The sequence below is a fragment of the Protopterus annectens genome, chromosome 3.part1 (assembly GCF_019279795.1).
Source record: "Protopterus annectens isolate FY-2018-M chromosome 3.part1, PAN1.0, whole genome shotgun sequence".
NCBI lineage: Eukaryota > Metazoa > Chordata > Ceratodontiformes > Protopteridae > Protopterus > Protopterus annectens.
The window spans coordinates 1,807,592,383-1,807,615,313 of NC_056732.1; the positions used below are offsets into that span (position 1 = coordinate 1,807,592,383).

At 40.2% G+C, this 22,931-nt stretch overlaps 1 protein-coding gene across 1 annotated transcript in view; it reads left to right on the forward strand.

Moving 5' to 3' along the window:
- Positions 1-9,543: 9,543 nt before the first annotated feature.
- LOC122798682 overlaps positions 9,544-22,931 on the forward strand; it is a 1,155,618-nt gene continuing 1,142,230 nt past the window's right edge. Inside the window, exon 1 of the mRNA XM_044067774.1 lies at positions 9,544-9,647. Within this exon, the coding sequence (XP_043923709.1) occupies positions 9,560-9,647 (88 nt within the window). The 5' untranslated portion in view covers positions 9,544-9,559. The remainder of the gene's footprint in view (positions 9,648-22,931) is intronic.

Here is a 22,931-nt window from a genome sequence, read left to right on the forward strand (position 1 = left end):
CACTCAGCTCCAACTTTGTCTCCAGCTGATAAAGTTTTAAAAACCTCAGATCTGACTCGTTTTTCTTCCATGTTGCCCTTCAAAAAGACAATCTGTTTCTCCCCAGAGACAATACCGTCAAGACTATACTCCCCTTTTCTGCATGACATCCCTTAAAAGGCTAAGATACCCCTGTCTACTTAATCATCTTTCATGTCTTCTAGGAGCCTATCTGAAGCAAAAGTGGACAAAATGATGAGAAAATTCCTCTGGACCCAAATTCATTTGTGATATGTACTTTCGTATCACTGTTGCAGCATTCTTTATGTAAGGGCAACATCCAACCAGTATACCAAAGCCTTTAGGTCTATATGTGCTGTACACCACACCTATTATCCCCATGCAAGGTGTAGGGCATAAAGGTGACATATGCTTGAAAACACTAAGAACATCTTTGCTGCCAGTCTGAACACCATTATCGAATGTTGGCCTGAATGCTCTTCTGCTGTGCTGGTTACCAAACTGTTTTTAGATAAGTGTTCCCTTGGGGTTTCTTGTTTCCTTTTGCTGTGTTTGTGAAGTATTGTGTTCATGTCATCCAGAAAGGAAAAATGTCACTGTGGGAGGCAGATTCCCCATAAAGACTGTCATGACCAGAGTTTTTTTTTACTGTGTGCTTCCCACAACTGTACACAGTGCTCTGTCTGCCAGGTGTTTGTGCCTAAGATTGTTCATAGTCGTTTCTCCTCCTTTTCTATATATTTTGAGAATCAATGACTTAAAGGAACACTACTTGCTTCTGAACATGTTTCCTCATTCCTAACGTGTTTCTTCCCTGTCTCTTGACTCTGCATCTCTAAAATATCCCCACTGCTACTTGAAATCATCATTTTGACAGTTTCTCACATCCTGTCTACAGCTGTGAAACTGTGGGCCACTTTGCAGCTTCTAACACTCTTGCAGTACAGTTTTTAGCTTGAGGACACTGCAAAGGTTTGGTAATAATGCCCTTCATTTTTTCCTATGTTGCTGTAGAAGGACTGCCCTCCTCCAGTCTTTTCACCCTGGAAATGCCCCCCTTTAATTATGAATTCAGCAAAGCCTTTCACCTTAGCTTTCAGAAATCTTAAAAAACAGTATGCTGCGCAATGGGCGGAACTACTTTCCCTTCTCCAGTTGCTCGAAGGATCTATTTTGTTGATGGATAATCCACAGTAGCTTTAAATCGTGGTTATAGTGTTGTCCTGAAATTATTTTACTTTTATTTAATTCAGTTATGTGATTGAACATTGCCTTTCTTTATAAGATGTGTAGTCCATATCCTTATATTACTGAAATAATCTTACAGAATAGTGTTGCCATATATACATTGTATTTTATTCAGTGTTCCTTAATACAATTGCTACGTTAACTTTAAGCAACTGCATTATGTGTATGTTATTTCAATTGTGCTTATGTTTCATTTGACTTTGTGAATGCTGGTAATGCTAAAAAGTAATGTTCGACTACAGAAATTGGTTCAGGATAGCAGTATTTTTTTTTTTTTTTTTGGAGTAGAAGGATGCTCCACCTGTATTTATTTTACAAAAGATCCTAGACTTTTGCTTCATAATTGTGGTCTGTTCAGTTCAAAATATTTGTATTTCTGGCAACTTCGCATACCTCTCGACTGTACAGATTTTTGCAGAATGTCCAGATTTTTGCCTCATATTTTTGGCCCATATTTTCATAAAACTGTGGTTTTTCTGGCAAACTAGTGGCAAATCATTTAAGATTGAAGTTAAAAAATAATGACAGATGTTTGAGTTTCAGGCTTCACGCCCTTCAGAGCAATATTTAAAAGGTGTCCCTATTTTGGGGCATTTGTCCCACTTTTGCTTATGGCTTTGTCCAGATTTCTTGCTGTAAGAGGTTGAGAGGAATGCTTGCAAGTCATTGACGGCTGATGTCACCTTACTACAATCGTATTTTTGATCATAAAATGTAATTAAGCTATTAATCCACAAACTGGTGATGCATCTTTTTTTTTTCATTTTTAAGATCCCGCCAAACAAGTACCAGCCATACTTTTCATCTACTGAAAATTCCGTTCTCTGAAGTTGTCTTACCACAACTGCAATCCTATCAACTACCTAGTTTGTGGATTAATAGCTTCACTTTATGATAAAAAAATGCAGACTTTCAAATGCCAAGTGTGTTCCATTAAAGAAGGCTTTGTGGTTATCTTTTGCATAGGTGGCTGTTTTTACCTAATTTGTCTTTGGCTGATTTGATCAAGAGCCGGACTTCCATGCTAATTTTAGTAAGCTTGCATTTGACTTCTCAGATTTAGATTTATTTTTGCATACTATGATTTTTGTTCTTCTGTTATAGTTATATTGGAGTTCCAGCATAGGGGTTTATTTTGACTTTATCATTGTATTTGATTCTGGGCGGGGGGTGGGGGGGGGGGCAATGCATCTGTGTAACTACTTACATATGTATAGAATTTGGCAGGCAGTAAAAGATTCCATGTAAGCAGTGGGATCATCTAGGTGGAAGGGGGCTTCAAATTATCCAATTCATCACTCAATTTTTGTAGATTATTTTTGTGTATAGTCCCTGAATGTTGAGGTATTGGAGGGTGCTTCCATTTTCATTCTTCAATCTTAAGATGAATGTGACTGACTTGAGGTCTGAATTGACCAAGGAGGTGACAATATTTTGTGGACAACAGATCTGTAACAGACTTGCAAAGAATAAGAATTTTATTGCCTCTGGTTGGGGTGTGGACTAACTTGTCCAGAGAGTTTGTATTAATGAAGTCCAGAAATCTCTGTGTATGCATGTTTGCCAACTTATATGCCTTCCAGTTTATGGAGTTAAAGTCTTATAGGAAGATGGTGTTTGGCTTTACACACAGGGACTCCATACTGGTTAGGTAGGAGGTATGAGATGAGTGGGACATAAGAGGAGGGTTTGCAGTTGGATATGATGTAATAAGGGATTTTCTTTATAGTAAGTTGAACATGGAGGAGCTCCAGGTCATTATCTTGTCAAACAAGTCTGGAGGTGAGATTTTTTTTTTTTTAACAACATTAAGACACCTCTACCTTGAGTGCCTTTGTCTACTATGCTGGGCTATATGAGTGATAGGTATTGAAGCTCTGCACTGATGGAATGTTTTCCCTCGTCTTGAACCAGGTCTCTGTGATGACACACATAGTGATGTTTTCCAGAGTAGTGCTTTTAGGGTGTGGAGTTTTTTGTTAAGGCTCATAATGCTGAATAGCCATACCATAATATTCAGATTCTGGTCAGCTATGATGGAAGCTTTAGAAGACTCACATTGCCCAAAATTGGCACTATGGGGGTTGAAAAAGTTTTAACTAATATTCACAAGCCTTCGGGGAAGAGGTGCAGGCCATCCCTGGCAAAGCAGTTAGGCCTGTCTACCATCTCTTCCCAGGCTGATATGATACATGTATTGCACCCACTTTAAATGACACCAGAAGCTAACCCAATTGTTTAAGTCAATAGTCTTTGTTTGTATTGTGGTATCATTCTTGTTAATGACAGAATACTGTTCAAGGCTAAGTTCATAGCTGCCTCAAACACATATTCAAAGAGTTCCATCATGTCTTTATTCATATAGTCCAGGGAGGTACATCTCAAATATTTTATTCAATGACTGTGTCAAATGTATACTTTTTATGCAAGGATTTAAGTGCACATGATGTAGTAAATCTTGGCACCTGATAGTCTGCATGGCATTGCGAATCCTGGCATCTGATAGGCCACCATAATGTGGCAAATCCTGGCACCTGATAGGCTAGCATATGATATCAAGAGTCTCATTAGATGGGACCCACCTCAGTTTAACAAGGGAGGATACTGTCTAATGAATATGGTTAACCACTTTGATAATGTTGCATGAGCTGCCAACAACAGTCCTATTTTTGTCACAACCTATCTTGACCATGACAAGAGGCTTGATACTGTAATCCATCCTGGCATTGAAAGTGAGCTTAATGCCTTTATAATAGATCCTAAGTGATTCATAGGTTCATACGTTCATAGGTAGGTACTAGGCTATCTGTCCAAGGGCATTTATAAGCCTAGCCAGAATGTGTTGGCTTTCGGCTCCCTTTTAGATTAGTTTCCTGAGCCTCTGTCCAGCAGGGCCATTGAAGTGATCCCAGGGGTAAATTTACGATTTCCCATCCACTCATCAAGATTTCTCTTGAAGAGAGTCAGTGAGAGGCTTTGCCTAACATAGATTGGGATTCTATTACACAGCAAGGGAATCCTCTGGGATACGAATCTATCCCTCCAGCATGTCCTATTTATTGTTGTGCTGAGGTTTAAATCCCTGGGGCATGTGGCATTTGGTTTTCTTAAGGTGGAGCATCTCCATCAATTCCGGTTAGACATGGTCTTTTACGTCAGGCAGAGATCACCTCTGTGTAGTCGGTAAGCAACCGAGTAGAGCTGGAGTTTCTTTAGTCGAGCTGCATAGGGAATCTGTTTGAGGCCCACGATCCTCTTGGTGAGATACTTCTGTGGTCTTTCCAGCTGTTGCAGGTGTCGAGTAAGGTACATCCCAAATGGGGCATTGTACTCTATTATGGGCCTGATGAGCAATGAGTAGAGGGGCACAATGACCTCTCTTGATCTAGATGTGAATGCTTTCGTGATTAGGTGGGCTACACAGAAGGATTTTCTAACCACTTTGGCAATGTGATTATCAAAGGAGAGGTTGCTATCTCCTTGGGTCCCCAGATCCCTAATTATTTCTTCCGTACTTAGTGGATTACCACCTATGTTGTAGTTCATGGGCACTTTGTTTTTCCCAAAGGGGATGACTATGCACTTTTTGGCATTTAGTTAGAGGCCATGGTTCTGACACCAGGTATTCATCTCCGTGAGGCCCTTCTGGAGGATGTCCGTGTCAGCCAGAGAGTCGACTATAGCTCCCAGTTTGCAATCATCTGTGAACTTGGTCAGCCATAGTCCTCCTGTGCTTGCCTGTACCTCAGAGAAGTATATACCGAACAGGAGGGGTCCCAGGACTGAGCCCTGTGGGACGCCACTTGTAACCGGTTTAGAGTCGGACATGGCACCCGCAACTCTGACCATGTGAGTTCTATCCATGAGCCAGTTGGCAACCCATCTCGTGACATATGGGTTAATGTTCAAGCTGGTAAGCTTATCTATAATGCCAGAGTGGGGAATGGTGTCAAAGGCCTTTGCGAGGTCCAGGTAGGCTGTGTGGACTACCTTTCCCTCATCTATGGCCTTGGTAACCGTTTCAAAGAAGTCAACTAGGTTTAGGAGGCAAGATCTGTCTTTAACAAAGCTGAATTTGATAGGGTCTAGTGTCTGGAGGTTTCCAATGTCTCTGTTAATGAGTTCCACGATGATGTGCTCCATAGCTTTGCTGACCAGGCTAGTCAGGCTTATAGGGTGATAGTTCCCAGGATCCGTTGTGGCACCACCTTTGTGGAATGGGATAACTGTTGCTGTACGCCATTCTTTGGGTACATAGCCTGTGGTAAGGCTGAGTATGAACAGTGAATTTAGGTGAGGGTTTAGTTCATTTTGGAGCTCGTGTAAGACGCAGCCTGGGATACCATCCGGTCCCATTGATGCTGTGTTTTTGGCTTTGGAGAGGGCTGTTTTCACCTGTGTGTCTGTGATGTCAGGGGCTCTACATTCTTCTGGGATGGACACAGGCCCTTTTGGGGGTGGGGGGTAAAGTTTGCATTGAACCTGTCAGCCAGGATGTTGGCAATGTCAGTTGGTTCAGTGTATTTTTTGCCATTTTGCACTAGCTCAGAACAGATCTGAGAGTTGCCACCTAGATTCTTGACACAAATAAAGAAGGCTTTGTTATTATCTTTAGAGTCTTTGGCAATTTTTCTTTTGAAGCTGAGATGGATAGACAACTGAATATAGAGAGAATCCATATAATGGAAGTGACGGATGCCTCGGCAGAAAGTATGAAAGTAACCAGTGTTGCCCCCAGGGTCCCTTCATTTTCATCATTTTCTTTAGTTATTTTTAGAATGAAAACAAAGACCTCCAGCAAGTTCTCAAATGACTGCAAATTGTGAGTTACTGGCAAGTTGCCCTCTGATACCCTAACCCTTCATCACAAACTTACTTACATAAACAATTGGTTTACTGAAAATAGGCTCAAAGTAAAAGCAAAAAAGTGCAATTTTTCACATTTATTGTACAACCCCTCCCGTCTGCATACAGAATAGACAATATCCAACTTCAAAAGGAAAATGTTAGAGACCTTGGATCATGGGTTGATAATTTTATCTTTTTTCATAGTCATATAACAAGACTAGCTACAGAATCCTTCTACTAACCAAAGCTGATTGTTAAGGAAATATTATCTATATGTAAATAATTTATTTTTCTTTTATATTCATAATTGATGTTGTATATAATGCCATCTTCATGATGTACCTCATTAGACATATCAAACATGGCTGTATTAATAGTTATCAATTTGGATACTCTTGCATGGAAGCATTTACTTCTCATGTGTCCAAGAGGAGAACCCTGCCTATGTCTGAGAGTATACAGATGAGTGGTAGCTGGGGATTGTTATTCAGTCACTCTCGTGGAGCCAGGTCATCCATGGTGAACTCTTTCAGGTGGGCTCTTGGTAAAGGAAAATGGGCTCAAACCTGGACAGTATCATTACTTTCTGTGGACAACCCATCTCTCATCATACTGTATAAACACACACCACTAAAAAGCAAAAACGTAGGCCTGGACCTAGGAACTTTGGTTGATAACTGCCTCTCTTTTGACTATTGTGACTCAGCTAGTTGGAAAAAAGATATCATGACGGTTTAAGGAAGTAATCAATCTCTTATACTTGACACTTAGCAAACCAGTTATCAGGTATAATGCCACCTTCAGAATATATTTCAGTAAACATGTTTAATAATAAGAAAGACTCCAAAGATTCCTATCCATAAAGATGTCAGACTCGAAGTCCCCGAATTATCAAGGATCACTGGAAGCTCTATTCCTTTATTCAGTGTCTTATAGACTTTGGAGATGAGAGCTCTTTCTCACTTAATGTGCCATTAGAGACCAGGTTTTTCTAGCTATCATACATCTCTGCAAGTCCAGTGGCTCCATCAGTACTACAACCAGGCACCTAAGTCTTCCGCACAGAGAAATAATACCCAGAAGAGAGATGGGTGTACTTCCATAGTGCCCCCAAGCATCTGGAATAAACTTACCCTTCATGTTAGGCAGTCCAACTCACTATCTTCCTTTATACATAACTTCGATTACTGTATAGGTATCCACAAATTTAATGGGTATCCACAAATTTACTCCGAGATTGACAGGCATTGCCATCATGGAAAAGGAGGTGTGGCCTAATGGTGTATGCTGGAAAGATGAAAATAGTTCTGAGACTCAGTGGCGTTGGAATATCAGTGAATGTATAAAACTAGTGCTAGAAAAATTATACTAGGAAAAGTATAATGAAAAATGATTTTCTGCAAGTCTGCTTAGCCATGCCTGCCCTCAAAGTGTGCAGTATAGTAAAAGGAAAATCATTTATACAATGACTGTCTTTATATCTGAAGAAGTAAAGCCATATAATTTTTACAGCACAGTGACTTTATCTATTATTAATTTCGCTGCACAGTAATGTATCTTGCTTACCTCTGTTATATTGTATTAATCTGCATGGGCAATCCTAATGACTGAGTTTATTTGTTTTTTCAAACTTCTAACTTTTTGGGTTTGATTGACTTTATGTAGTCTATTTCTTTCATTGATCTTAATATGTCTGTCCATCTCTGTTAAATCAAGCAACTCTTCGCTTAGATCATTTTCTTCTAAACTGAGGGCATATTCTTTGCTCCCCATTTCCCGTGAGCATTCTACAGATAGTTACAGTGCATCTTCCTGTACCACATTCTCTTCGGTTTCATCCTGTGTCATCCATTGCTCTTTCATATGGGAGCTCACTGGCCCATCACCCCACAACATTGGCTGTGTCAGAGTTGCCACAGTTTCCTGTTCCTCCCCTTGCTGTGCAACTCCATCTGAAAATTTGTATTGTTTTCCTATGGAAGACCCCAAAGTATCTTCATCTGGCAACTGATCAGATGTTTCCTGCTCCAATGATTTTGCCTTAATTCGGGGATCCATTGCTCTGTTGTTCTGTATTGTTTTCTGAGTTAGAATTTCTACACTAAATCCTTCACTTCGTAAGCAATCCATAACCTCCATTTCTATTTCTTTAATTTCTTCATTACTAATCATCTTTTCTACATTTCCTCTTTGTTTTCTTATTTTTTGTATTGTAAAATTTTCCATGTCTGTATGCCTTTGCCTGTATTTCTCTTCAAATCTCCTTGGTACTGCTCCTTTTGTATTGATCTATTTTGCCTCCTCCTTTGCACCATATTAAATCTCTTTTTTCTTTTCCATGTCCATATTTTTTCTTCAGATGTCTCCTGATCCTCCTGTTTCCTTAATTTGGAGGATTGTTCCATCATGCAACCTGTGTTAAACTTTCTACACTACATCCTTTACTTCGCAAGTATTCCATAACTTCATCCTCTATTTTTTTAACTTCTACTTTACTAATCTTCTGGTCTACATTCCCTCATTGTGATCTTATTTTTTACTTTGAAATTTTTCTTAGCTGGATGTCTCTGCCTGTATTTATCTTCAAATATCTTTGGAGCTGCCTTTTTTGAGTTGATTGATTTGGCTTTCTCCTTTGCATAGGTATTGCACCGGGTCTACTTCAGTTGCCCTAACTTCTGATTGACTGACACCCATTTGACTGAGAACAAATGACTGAAATTTCATTTGAGTGACACTTCATTTGACTGACATAGCCCCTCCAGTTAATTTCATGTTATATTGTCTGCTTTCGATTTTATATTGTTTAGTAAAACCAAAGTAAGTGGGGGGCTTCTTCCTCCCAGGTTGGTTAAAGTTTGAGAATCTGCTAAGTCCTACTTACATGTAACAGTAGATGTTCTTAAAGCACGCTGCCTTACTGGCATTACCCACCAGCACTTCTCTTTTAAGATGCACATAGTTTGGTGTTTTGGTTGCTGCTGAGTGCTGCTTGGTGGCCTTTAATATTGTGTGTGTGTGTGTGTGTGTGTGTGTGTGTGTGTGTGTGTGTGTGTGTGTGTGTGTGTGTGTGTGTGTGTGTGTGTGTGTGTGTTGTTTTTGGTTTGGAACAGCAGGTGTTCAGAAAGCTTGTGTTTCCATCTTCTGTTCCTGTTAGGCAATTGCAAACTGAAATGGTCTTGTATGTAGGACTGTAAGGCAGTCCCTGTACTGCCAGCCGATTGGCCATTTTTTAAAAGTAAACAAACTAAGACTATACAAATAGCCCCTATGACTATCTTTTTACAGGATCTGGTATATAAATATGGTCTGTTGTGAAAAATAAGAAAATGTTCCTCTTTCTGACTTTCTGCTATGATTTTTAAAGGCCAGTGTTATGAATGTTAATGCTCAGACATTGAGAGAGGTATGATCATAAGTACTGAGTATTTTATTTTCACAGCTAAGTAACTTCAACAGAGAAATGAAAGCCTTTGTAAAACAAAGGCAGCGAGAGATTTCCCGTCATCTGACTCCAACAGTACAAGCCTACATGAAACCAGCTTATACAGGTATGGATTTACGCTGCTGTTTAGTTTGGAACCCCAGGTTGCTCTGCCATAGTTAGAGACTTGCATGCTTTGATTCTCCACAGTTTGTGAAAATGAAACAAGCAATGATTCTTAACTGATTTACTGACACAAACCAGTGTATTACATTTCTATACAATACTGCAGATATTTTGCTGAGGTATTCAGTATTTGCATATACACTTCGTTTTATGGTTTATCTTCACTGGTACTTTTGTTACTGTGCAGCTGATTCACCTCTGGTAACTTTTTGGAGAATGACACTGAATGAGAACTGGAGATATGATTGTAAAAAGGGGAGATGCTGCTATATAAAAGTACTGTAGGTTAAAGGTAGGTATGTATAAATTTGCATAAGCTGTCAGTGGTACTCTACTTCTCTGCATAGAGCAGGTCTTTGCCCCTTTTCTGACAATACCTTCAATGTTTTAGTAGCAGAAGCATCTTTTTGTGTTAATATAAGCATGCACAATCAGAACCTTGCCTTAGCAGCACGTACCATGCTCAGTGCTGAATATTAGGGACTTGTGAGCTCTGTTCTAAGTGTTCTGCTTAAGCAGATGCACTCTAATTCAGGACTCAATCATTCTAGTTGATGTGCATGGTGAGTCAGTGTTTGTGTTTGTCCTTTCAAACCATTTCTCACAGAAATATCATAATTATGTTAACGTTGACAAAAGTGGTTTATTGATTCTGTGCAATTCATTTATTCATATACTCATTCTTTCACCAGTACCTGCTTTATATTAGTCAGAGTCAGAGGGATAGTGGGAGCTTACTCCAACAAGTAGTGGATGCAAGGCAGAGAAATAATTATGGACGAGATGACAGTTCATCAGAGGACAAATGCATTCACTCACTCACACTGCATGAGTGTCTATGGGCAGTTTACCACCTTACTTGAATAACAGAAGATATAGAAACATCTAGTGAAAACCCATGCTAAAACAGGTGCGGGATGTACAGACTTCATTCAGGAGGCAACCCAGCCACAGACGTAGGGGCTGTGAGGTAGCAATGGTAATGACTGCACCCTCATGCTGCCCATCTAACTGTAGGATGGCACAGTGTGCAGCGGTAGTGTTGTCACCTCACAGCAAGAGGTTCTCTGGTTCGATTCTCGGCTGGGGTGCCTTCTGTGTGGAGTCTGTATGTCCTCCTTGCGTTCGTGTGGGTTTCCTCCGGGTGCGCTGGTTTCCTCCCACGTTCAAAAACATGCATCTGGAGCATTTCTTCCCAGGCCTTCATTCCAAGTCGGACTTTCCCGGTTAACAAATGTTAAATAAATAAAATAAAATTAATAATTCTGTCCATGATTTGAGTTTTGGTAATGTGAGCTGAAAGTAGACCCTATATATATATATATATATATATATATATATATATAAATATATACATATATATATACACACACACACACACACATATAGATATATATATATATATATATATACATACATATATATATATATATATATATACATATTTTATATATTTATATATATATATATATATATATATATATATATATATATATATATATGTATGTATATATATGGTTCTACCTCACATAAACGAAACACCAAAACACCGACAACGCAATCACCGAAACCACATAACCGACAGAACAAAACACGAAATCCCACATGCCCGACAACGAAATAACCGACGGTACACAAACACGAAACCTCATACACTTCATACACCACAATCAACAAACAAAACACATTCCCCGTCCAAAAACCACATACACAACACAAGCACACCAAAATCCCTACAAACCCACACTAAACTCACATACACAACTACCTACAACCCTAACCCAAACCCTAACCCTAAGGTCTGTCACTACCGCACACTTACCTGGCCCGCTCCCTAACCCTAACTCACTTATCCTACCCCTAACCCAAACACAATCACTACCGCACACTTACCTGGCTCCTAACCCTAACTCACTTATCCCTTCAAACACAATCACTACCGCACACTTACCTGACTCGCTCATAACCCTAACTCCTTAACCCTCCTATCCCCACAGACCGTCAATATCCACACTTACCTTACTCACACCCTAACGTCCGTCACTACCGCATACTTACACAGCCTTTTCCTATGTCGGCATCCTCGGCGTCGGTGCTTTCATCCGTCGGGTCGGTCTTCTGCACTGTCGATCTTCTGTCCGCCACGCCGGTCTTCTGAGCTGTCGATCTTCTGGGGCTCGCGATTCCGTCGATGTTCCGCGTGTCGCTTAAGTGAGGTAGAATCACATATATATATATATATATATATATATATATATATATATATATATATATGGTTCTACCTTACATAGTCGACAGTGCAGAACATCGACAACGCAATCGCGATCGCCAGAAGATCAAAAATGCAGAAGACCGACGGATGAAAACACCGACGCCGAGGATACCGGCATGAGAAAAGGCTGTGTAAGTATGTGGTAGTGACGGACGTTAGGGTGCGAAAAGGTAAGTGTGGATATTGACGGTCTGTGGGGATAGGGGTGGTTAAGTGAGTTAGGTTAGCGCTGGTTAGGTAAGTGTAGTGAAAGTCTGTGGGTTAGGGGCGGTTAAGTGAGTTAGGTTAGGCGGGTTAGGTAAGTGTGCGGTAGTGAAAGTCTTTGGTTAGGGCGGTTAAGTGAGTTAGGGTTAGGGCGCGGGTTAGCTGAGTGTGCGATAGTGACGGACCTTAGGGTTAGGTTTGGGTTAGGGGTTGTAGATAGTTGTGTATGTGAGGTTTAGTGTGGGTTTGTAAGGATTTTGGTGTGCTTGTGTTGTGTGTGGTTTTTGGACAGGGGATGTGTTTTGTTTGTTGATTGTTGTTATTGTGGTGTGTGCAGCATATGAGGTTTTGTGTTTGTGAACCGTCGGTTATTTCATTGTCGGGCATGTGAGGTGTCGTGTTTATGCACTGTCGATTATGTGGTGTCGATGATTGCGTTTTCAGTGTTCTGCACTGTCGACTATGTAAGGTAGAACCATATATATATATATATATATATATATATATATATATATATATATATATATATATAGGTTCATAGGTAAGTACTAGGCTAACAGCCCTGGAGCCATTACAAGCCTAGCCCAATAGTGTTCTCAGTCATCTGGCTTACCAGACATTAGTTCCCTGTGCCCCTATCTAGCAGTGCGATTGAAGTGATCCTCAGGGTGAATTTCCTATTTCCCATCCACTCATCAAGATTTCTCTTGAAGAAGGCCACTGAGGTGCTCTGCTTGACATGAATGAGGAGTTTATTCCAGAGAATTGGGAGTCTCTGGGTTAGAAACCTGTCCATCCAGCAGGTTATGTTTAATGTGGTGATAAGGCTGAGGTCTTTGTAGCGAGTAGCACGGAGGGATCGGGATTTTTTCAGATGAAGCATGTCAAACAAAACTGGGTCAGACATGGCTCTGTATGTTAAGCAGAGATCATCTCTAAGTAGGTGATATGAGATGGAGTATAGTTTAAGTTTTTTAAGTCTGTCTGCATAAGGCATATGTTTGAGTCCTAAGATCCTCTTAGTGAGGAATTTCTGTAGCCTTTCCAGCTGTTGGAGGTGTCTAGTGAGGTACATGGCAAATAGGACATTATACTCTATAATGGGTCTAATAAGGGATGAGTAGAGAGAGATTATGACTTCTTTTTTCCTGGATGAGAAACCTTTAGTGATGAGATGTGCCACATAGAAGGACTTCCTAACTACAGTGGCAACATGGTTGTCGAAGGAGAGGGTGCTGTCTTCCTGTGTCCCTAGATCCCTTATAACTTTTTCAGAGTTGAGTGGGTTCCCTTCAATATGGTAGTTTGTGGGCACCGTGTTTTTCCCAAAGGGAATGCATTTTTTGGTGTTTAGCCTAAGGCCATGGTTTTGGCACCAGTCATTGGTCTCCGTAAAGCCTTTTTGTGGGATGTCCACATCAGCTTGAGAATCAATAATAGGTTCATAGGTTCATAGATTAGTACTAAGCTAACTGCCCTTGTGAGCCATTTTAAGCCTAGCCAATTATCCCTTGTGAGACTCAAACCTTGCACCTTCTGTTTGTAAGGCAAACACCTTAACCATTAGGCCACCCTCCCACCCTATAGATTCCAGTTTGTAGTCATCCACAAATGTGGTTAACCAGAATCCCTTGCTGTTTGCTTGAACTTCAGAGAAGTAGATACCAAACAAGAGAGGCCCCAGAACCGATCCCTGTGAAACTCTACTTGTAATTGCCCGGTAGTCAGATTTTAAGTCAGCTACTTTTACCATATGGTTCCTGTTAGTGAGCCAGTTTGCAACCCATCTAATGATGTAAGGGTTAATGCCCAAATTAGTGAGCCTATCAATGATTCCAGAGTGTGGGATGGTATCAAAGACTTTGGCTATATCGAGGTAGGCTGTGTGGACAGCCTTACCTTCGTCCACTGCTTTGGTGATGGCTTCAAAAAGTCTATCAGATTTAGCAGACATGATCTGCCTTTCACAAACCCAAACTGTGTGGGGTCCAGGGTTTGAAGGTCCCCTAGATCCTTATTTATAAGATCCATAATAACACGTTCCATAGCCTTACAGATCAAGCTTGTCAAGCTGATAGGGCATTAGTTCCCAAGGTCAGTAGTCGCACCCCCTTTGTGGAGTGGGATGACTGTAGCAGTGCGTCATTCAGTGAGAACAAAGCCTGAATTGAGGCTGTAGTTGAACAGAGCACTCATGTGTGGTGCCAGTTCCTTTTGTAGTTCATGCAGGACACAACCCAGTATATTATCTGGTCCCATGGAAGCTGTGTTCTTAGCTATGGTCAGTGCAGTTTTTACTTGTGCAATCATGATAATAGGGATTTGGTATTCCTCGGGTATGTGGATGGGTCCTTTAGGGGGTGAGAGAGGAGTAAAATTAGCACTGAACCTGTCTGCCAAGATATTGGCAATGTCAGCTGGCTCAGTATAAGTGGTGCCATTGTGTTGTTGCTCTCAGCAAATCTGCCTATTATTATTCAGATTCTTGACATAGCTAAAGAAAGCCTTGTGGTTGTCCTTAGTATCTGTAGCAATTTTGTTTTCGTAACTAGCTTTGGTGGATTTGATGAGGGATCTCAGTTTTTTACTGAGATTTCCAAGGGAAGTTTTCCACTCATCTGACTTTATCTTTCTCTGCAACAGTTTATTCCTTCTGTTGTAGAGTTTATTAATAGCAGGGGTCCACCAGGCTGGATTCCTTTTTTTAGAGGAGAGTGTCTTGGTTCTGTTTGGTATGGCCCCATCTATGCAGTTGTGTAGGTGCTCATACTGTGCGTTGGTGTAAGATTCAGCAACCATACTTCCATTCCTCATTTCTATGGATGACATGAAGCTTACCACGTCTGTCCTTAGAAGCTCAAAGCTAGTTTTGCAGAAGTTTTTCACTGTGGTTTCTTTTATTGGGGGTGGGGGCAGGATTTGGATATCAATGGTGATTAACTTGTGGTCGGATCAAACCAGGGAGGGGGTTATCATAGGAGTAGAGCAGCAGTCCCCCATGTTTGTAATGACTAGGTCAAGAATGTTTTTTCCCCTAGTGGGGGTGAGGATGAGTTGGTCTAAGGTATTGGAGTTGATGAATTCTAGGAAGTGTTGGGCAAAAGAGTTGGAGCAGGAGTAGTTGTTCCAACTAATGGAGGGGTAGTTAAAGTCTCCCAGTATAAGGGTATTAGGCTGGATGTTGATGTTTTCCAGAGTGGCCAGGAATGCAGAGTGGCAGTCCTGGCACATTGTGGGGGATCTGTAGCAGGCTATGACATGGACTACAGTTTTGTCCAGTGTTAACTGTACCTGAAGTATTTCTGATGCGTTATGTTTGGCAACAAGTCTGGAGGTGTGTGTATATTTTATGAAGATGGATACACCTCCGCCTTTGGGGGTTTGGTCATCACATCCTTTAGGTCTTTGGCTCAGATGAGGGAGCCGAAAGGTGAGATATGCATTGTAACCTGGCAGTGCAGGGGTGCTCTCAGGAGCCTTGAACCAGGTCTCTGTTACTGCACAGATGTTGATGTTCTCCATTTTGAGGAGTGACTCAAGCAAGTGCATTTTGAGGTTTAGACTTACAGGGTTGAGTTGCATAACCCTTAGTATGCATTTGATAGCAGATGTAATGGCATCTGTATCAGAATAGCGAACGTTAAAAATAGCGAACTCTCTTCTGTCGAACTGTAAAGTTTGAAACCCAAAAATGTCAAAGTCATGGGTCAGTGAATTTTTTTCCAAGGGGAAAAATTTGCTGATCCAAAAAAGAAATATATATATATATATATATATATATATATATATATATATATATATATACAAACAAAATCAAGTGTGGGGGGCTTTGCCCCTCACACCACACCCCCTAACTTAAATAAACCAACTCCGAGATCACACCACAGTGGAGAAAACAGCAAAGTCCCGAGAACGGCCCAGCAATTTTTTTCCCTGGGAAAAAAATCGCTGTTCTGTGACTTCGACATTCTCAACTTTCGAACTTTACAGTTTGACAGAACAGCATTCACTATTTTCAGTGTTCACTCTTCTGATAGGAACCCGATGTTATGGTGGTAAATTTATCTTCAGAGTATTGCCTAAAAAAGGCACTATAGTGGTGGCAAGGGCCTTGGCCAGTATCCGGAATCCCAGGGGTGACAGATGCAGGCCGTCTCTGGCAAAATATTGAGGTCTATCTATCATGTCATCCCAAGCAGACAGATACTGGAACCCCTTAGAATGACACCAGAAACTTAGCCAATTGTTAAAGTCAGTCATTTTCTGCTTGTACTGTGGTATCATTCTTGGTGACGTCAGGATGCTACTCAACGATAGGGTCATACCTGCCTGGGCTACAAGATCAGCGAGCTCCTCCATGTCTCTTTTCATGTAGTCCAGGGAGGTATGTCTTAGGGCATTCACATCAACATGTACAATGATGGAGTCATATTTGCACTTGCTGTGGAGAGACCCAAGTGCATGCATTATGTGGCAAATCCTGGCACCCAACAGGTAGCTGACCGTGACTTTCTCCTTATTTAGCCTAGTAAGTGGGACATCAGTGTGCCTCATAATTGAATCATCTATAACTAATGGGTTTGGTACATTGTTCTGCCTTAGGGGCTTAGCTAGAGTGGCACACTGTGTGGGATATGTGTCTTCAGGGTTATGCTTGGATGAGATGGTTGCTTGCGTTTGTGCCTCGGAGGTCTCTGTTGTTTGGGCAGATTTTTTAAAAGAGCCTCCGCGAAAGTGGTTGTGTGTTTCATGTTACTAAGTGATAGTGGTGGTATGTGAACTGGGGAGCTATGTGTTCTCTGTGATTTGATGTGTGTGTTAACCTTCTCCTCCTGACTGGCTGACCTAGTCTTGGATTGAGAGAGCAAGGCCTCAAGTTATGCTATGTACTTGCATCTCTCACAAGTTGATGTGTTTGGAGGTAGGAGGAGAGGATTGTCTATGTACATGAGGCAATTGCTACATTGCCTCAGGATGCCCAGGTTCACCAGGTTAACAGGAGAAAGCATTGGAAACTGTCCTTTGAACATGCCTGGAAAAGTGATCAGCTCTATAAGTACTGAGTTATTTATGCTTAGATTAAGTGCTGAGCTTTTTGTTTCCTTTATGGAAAGTTTCCTTATGGAAAGTTTAGTGCTGGTAGCTGTGGGTGAGTTTGCAATAAATGCTACAAGATGTTTTGAGCAAGTGCTAGATTTAAAGGTCTAATTTGAATGCTCAAAGATAAAAGTTAACAAGGTCTAATGGAAAATTTGAAGAGCAGACTTTAAGGCACTGGCAATGGTTTACCTTAGCTAAGCATCGCTGCACATCACGCAAACCCAGGCAAACATGTTTTTGTTATACATAAAGATGAAAAGGATAGAAATAGCCCAAAATGGCCAATAAAAATACAATTTCTGAGCTAAAATCACTCCTTTAGTGACAGATAGACTGCTCAGAGCTTACCACTCCCACTGATAAACAGAGAAGCTTCCCTCTATCTCAGTAAGGTCTGGGCAGCACAGAAACCTCAATACAGTCCTGAGATCAGCAAATCTGAAAATGAGTAAGGAGATAGTATTTTTTGGGAGGGTTTGGCTTTTTTATAAAAATACAACAGTGCGAACTGCAAAAACACTTTCTAAAGCAGAAAATGGCCAGCGCACATGAGTGTGTAGCCTACAACAGTAAAACAGTTGAATTTAACTTAAAATGAGCAAATATAGTGCAAACAGCAAAACTTAACAAAATTCAGTTGGAATAAGTAGCAAAACTTAATAAACAGCTAGAATAAAGTGCTGTAAGCAAAAAACAAGCAAAAGAAGCAAATCAGAGGTACTTAAATCACTGAAAGTCTCTCTCTTTCTGCTGCTGTAGAACTCTGCAGGATGCCCAGACAGGATCTTGCTGAGGTTAAACAAGCTCACAAACCGCTTGAAAATGTTTTTTTTTATACAAAAAGATGAAAGGGATAGAAATACCCCAAAATGGCCAATAAAAATACAATTTCTGAGCTAAAATCACTCCTTTAGCGACAGATAGGCTGCTCAGAGCTTACCACTCCCGCTGATAAACAGAGAAGCTTCCCTCTATCTCAGTAAGGCCTGGGCAACACAGAAACCTCAATACAGTCCTGAGATCAGCAAATCTGAAATCCGAACTATTCTAGTTACAGAAAGGCATGAAACAAGCAAGGAGATAGTATTTTTTTTGGGGGGTTGGCTTTTTTTTCAAAAATACAACAGTTAGAACTGCAAAAACACTTTTTAAAGCAGAAAAATGGTTAGCTGACTTGAGTGTGTAGCCTACAACAGTAAAACAGTATATGTTTCTTTATATTTATATATACACAGTCACAAATAATATATATTTATATATATATATATATATATATATACACACACACACACACACACACACACACACACACACACATTTTTATGTAAATATGTGTGTGCATGTGTGTGTGTGTGCCTTTAGCAGATACAATCCCTAATATCACACACAATGTAAATAGTTGCATTGCCCCATCCTTGCAAGGTGATGCCATAACAATAAATCCAACAAGGTAGCCATGAATGACTATGACAGTAGTTGTAGGATTCACAGTCTGATGAAGTAACACCGACATTAAGGCAAGTGTTTTTAAATGTCACCAATAAGCTAGGCTGCAGATACAGTTTGCTTAACTATAATATCAACGACTAGATTTAGGGTATACAAATTAAATTATAAAAAGAAAAAAACAACGCCGCCAGGTAAAGCACTCTCCTCAAGTAAGCAATGTCAAGTAGAAAAGCGATGAGTGCACCATGGACTATGACACAAGCTCCAATAAAGTTCCAACGAGACTTCCTTGTTGAACAGAGTCCACATTTATTATTAAAAACAAACAGACTGCAGTAAAATATGTGAGCGCTTTCGCGTTGTTATACAACGCTTCATCAGACATTGTCTGATGAAGCGTTGTATAACAACGCGAAAGCGCTCACATATTTTACTGCAGTCTGTTTGTTTTTAATAATAAATGTGGACTCTGTTCAACAAGGAAGTCTCGTTGGAACTTTATTGGAGCTTGTGTCATAGTCCATGGTGCACTCATCGCTTTTCTACTTGACATACAAATTAAATTATTAAAGTGATAAAAGCAGAAGAGGCATACATGGTGTATTAATTTGTTGGTCTGCGTCTCTGAAGCATAAAGATTTATTTAGGTCAACTTGGTATGACTTCAAATTCATTTTGAATTTTCTCAGATTGTCACAGCTCTTTATGTCCATGGCTATGTCATTTCAGTGGGAAGGATCCATTTTAGATAGTTTAAAGGTAGGTCTGATGAGATGTTTTTGATCTGTACTTCTGAGAATGTAGGCTTGATGCATTTGAAAAAGTAATGCTTTTTATGAGGAATAGTACTTGTGACTGAGTAATTTTTAGGTGAGATTATTCAGCATCATTGCAGCTCTAGCTTGCTGGTAGCCAATGGCATTTTGCTTTGGTACTACAATGGTGCACATTATCATTGGCCAGGTGAAAAAAAATCTGAGGATTTTGTTTTTGGTGGACCAGAGCAGTTATATATGGGGATAATAATGAGATGATGGGGAATGTTTATTCAAGTTTGAGAATTAGTACACTAATAGTTATGTCCCTCCTGGTTTCCATAGTAAGTTATTCTGAGATTTTCTATGAGACTTTAAGTTGAAGTATGACTTTATTTAGTTTAACAAGGTATGACTTCAAATTCGTTTTGAATTTTCTCAGATTGTCATAGCCCAGATTTCAGATTTTTTTCACTTATGTGGGATAAAAGTCAAATAGGGTAAAGCCCAGGTATCTAGAGACTGGCAGTGGTGCACCAAAATGGTCTGAGATAGTGATGTTGCTAACATTTCTAAGGTGCTGCGGACACTAGACAGCATGATTTTGGTTTTAGAGGTGTTAATGACAGATTTTTCATTACACTGGAATTGGTTAATTAATTAATCTACAGTGCCTTTGATATACCATTGGTATCCTTCCCTTGTAGGTTCATAGGTGTTTACTAGGCTAATGACCACAAGGGCCTTTTTAAGCATAGCCATGCATCCCTTATTTTCTAACAGTGTTATCTTCATATAGTATACAGTCTAAGTCAGTGAGGCACAATGGCATGTATTTGATAAAATAGGAAAATAAAAATGGCCCTAACACACACCCCTGTGACACACTGTAGTAAATATCACTAAAATGTTCATCATACTGATCACTGTTGTAGTAGCCTTCACTATATGTGCTATTTCCTGCCAAAGATATAACAGCTGGCCAGCTTCCAAAGCTTCAGTGCACCTTCCACATGCTGACTAAAAGATGTTCGGATGTCAAGGCCTTCAGAGCTTTACTGCAGCCAAATAGTCTGTAGTTAAGAAAGACTTTCAAACCTTGATGGTCAGTTTCTGCTATTACTTTGTTGGACAGGTAAGTTCCCCTTTTGGGAAAACAGCTTCCATTTAATAATTTTGTATATTATTTATACTTTCCTCTTGAGGAAGGTTGGCCAACTCTAGATTTTAGGATCCACAGCTCAGTCTTCTCCCTTTACCCACAATTGCCTTCTGTCTCCAACATTACCTCATATCTTGTTTGTCACTTGTAGAGAACAGACGGGGTCTGCTTCACTCAGGTTCACCTTGGCCAAGTTCTTCAGAAGTTTTGGCATTCTATATATCTATATACCTGTATGTGTGTGTGTATATATATATATATATATATATATATATATATATATATATATATATATATATATATATATATGTTTATAGTTCTTCTTCCTGTTTGTTTTTTTCTCACCAGAACAAATTTCTTTCTCTTATAGTACCATTGGCACCTGTTTTTCTCTCTCTTTATAATATAGTGTAGACATGTTTTGTTATTATTATTATTATTATTATTATTAGTAGTAGTAGTAGTAGTAGTAGTATAGGGCTTTCTTCTAATTATGGCTCAGAAACCATCAGGCTTCAAAAGGTATGTGGCCTGTGGTCACAAAAGTCCTAACTCTGATGCTCAGCAGAAATGTGTGCATTGTTTGTGTGTGGCCCGCCTTGATGAGGTTTGTGCTATCTGCACAGCATTTGGTCAGTGGACAATCATTGAATGCCTCAGGAAATTGTTTCTAAAGGAACTTCTCCCAGCCCCAGCAGCAGACTCATCCCAGTCCTCATCCTCTGTTCCTGGAGACTCCCCATATGCCAAGAAACCTTTAGACAGACATAAAGGGGAGAAGACCTGTGAGAAGCCCAAGGAGAAGTACTAAGACCCTAAGAGGTGCTCACCTGACCTCGCGTCCTCTTCTTTGGCTTTCTTATCTCCAGTCCAGGAACTTTCCAGATTTTTGGATCTGACCCCTTTATTGAATCCATTAGCCATATGGCTTCAAACTCCAATCTTAAAATACCCAATATTCTCTCCAGAACCAGTTTCCAATAGGCTGTGCTCTGCCTTCTTAGAGAGACCAGTACAGAGATCTTCCAAAAACTCCTTTGACCTCTTCCTCCATCAGATTATCCCAGTCTACTAGAAGCCTGACAGAAGCCCAGGAATCCCATTTTGTTATTGCAAACTCCCTGGAACTTATTGTCAGTACACCTACCAGGGACCAGGGGTGCAACCATAAATAGATCTAGTCCTCGCTAATGTGGGAGAGTGCTGCACACTCCCTAGTGTAATTTTTTCTCTGGTAATGTAAGGTCAGACCATAAAATGGTTTCTTTGAAAGTAAAAATAAAACCTGGAACTGCAGCTAATCCTGGAATATTCAAAAAGTACTCTAAGGCTAACTTCCCATTATTAAGTAATAACCTGACAAAATTTCAAGCCACCATAAACCCTGAGATCACTGCTGCATATACAGAACTGTTCACGGAAACCCTGTACAAGCATGTTAATAGCTGGATAGAAGCAGCTGTATCCACCAAGAAGAATTACAGAACCAACTCAAAAACGAAGCTACCATAGTGGAATCAAAACATCAGTAGGTTGTATTACATAAGGAAGAAAATCATGGCAAAAATTAGGAGGTGCAGCATCGAGCAGTATAAAAGCACTTTCAAACTAAACAAACAACTCAGAGGACAAATAAAGTCTACCAAAGCCAAATTTAAGGTAAATTTGGCCTTCCAGGCCACGGACAACCACAAGCCGTTCTTTAGCTATGTTCACAACCTCAAAGGCAATACACAATTGCATGCAGAGCTCACTGTAAATGGAGCCACCTATACTGAGCCAGAAGATATAGCAAACCTACTGGCCAATAAATTCATCTCCATCTTTATCCCTCTCTCCCATTCAAACTTCCCTCAGGAAATACCATCAAATATAACTCCCCCTGCTATCACTAGGGAACAGGTCCTTAATGCTTTCTCTAAAGACAAGAACACTGCGTCAATGGGACCTTACAATATCCCAGAATGCCTTCTAAATAGCAGGAAACATTACCTATCAGGCCATCTGGAATTGCTATTTAACTGTATCCTCCAAACAGGCTTTGTGCATCATGAATGGAGAACAGCAACAGTCATCTCTCTGCACAAAGATGGGACATCTACAGACCCATAAGTCTCACTAGTGTCATATCCAAAGCCATGGAAAGAATTATCATGGAAATGATCAGTAATGACACAGGAAACCTCCAGACACTTGATCCAACCCAATTAGGTTTCATTAAAGGCAGGTCATGCCTACTGAACCTGGTGAATTTCTTTGACAGGGTTACCAAAGTACCTTGAC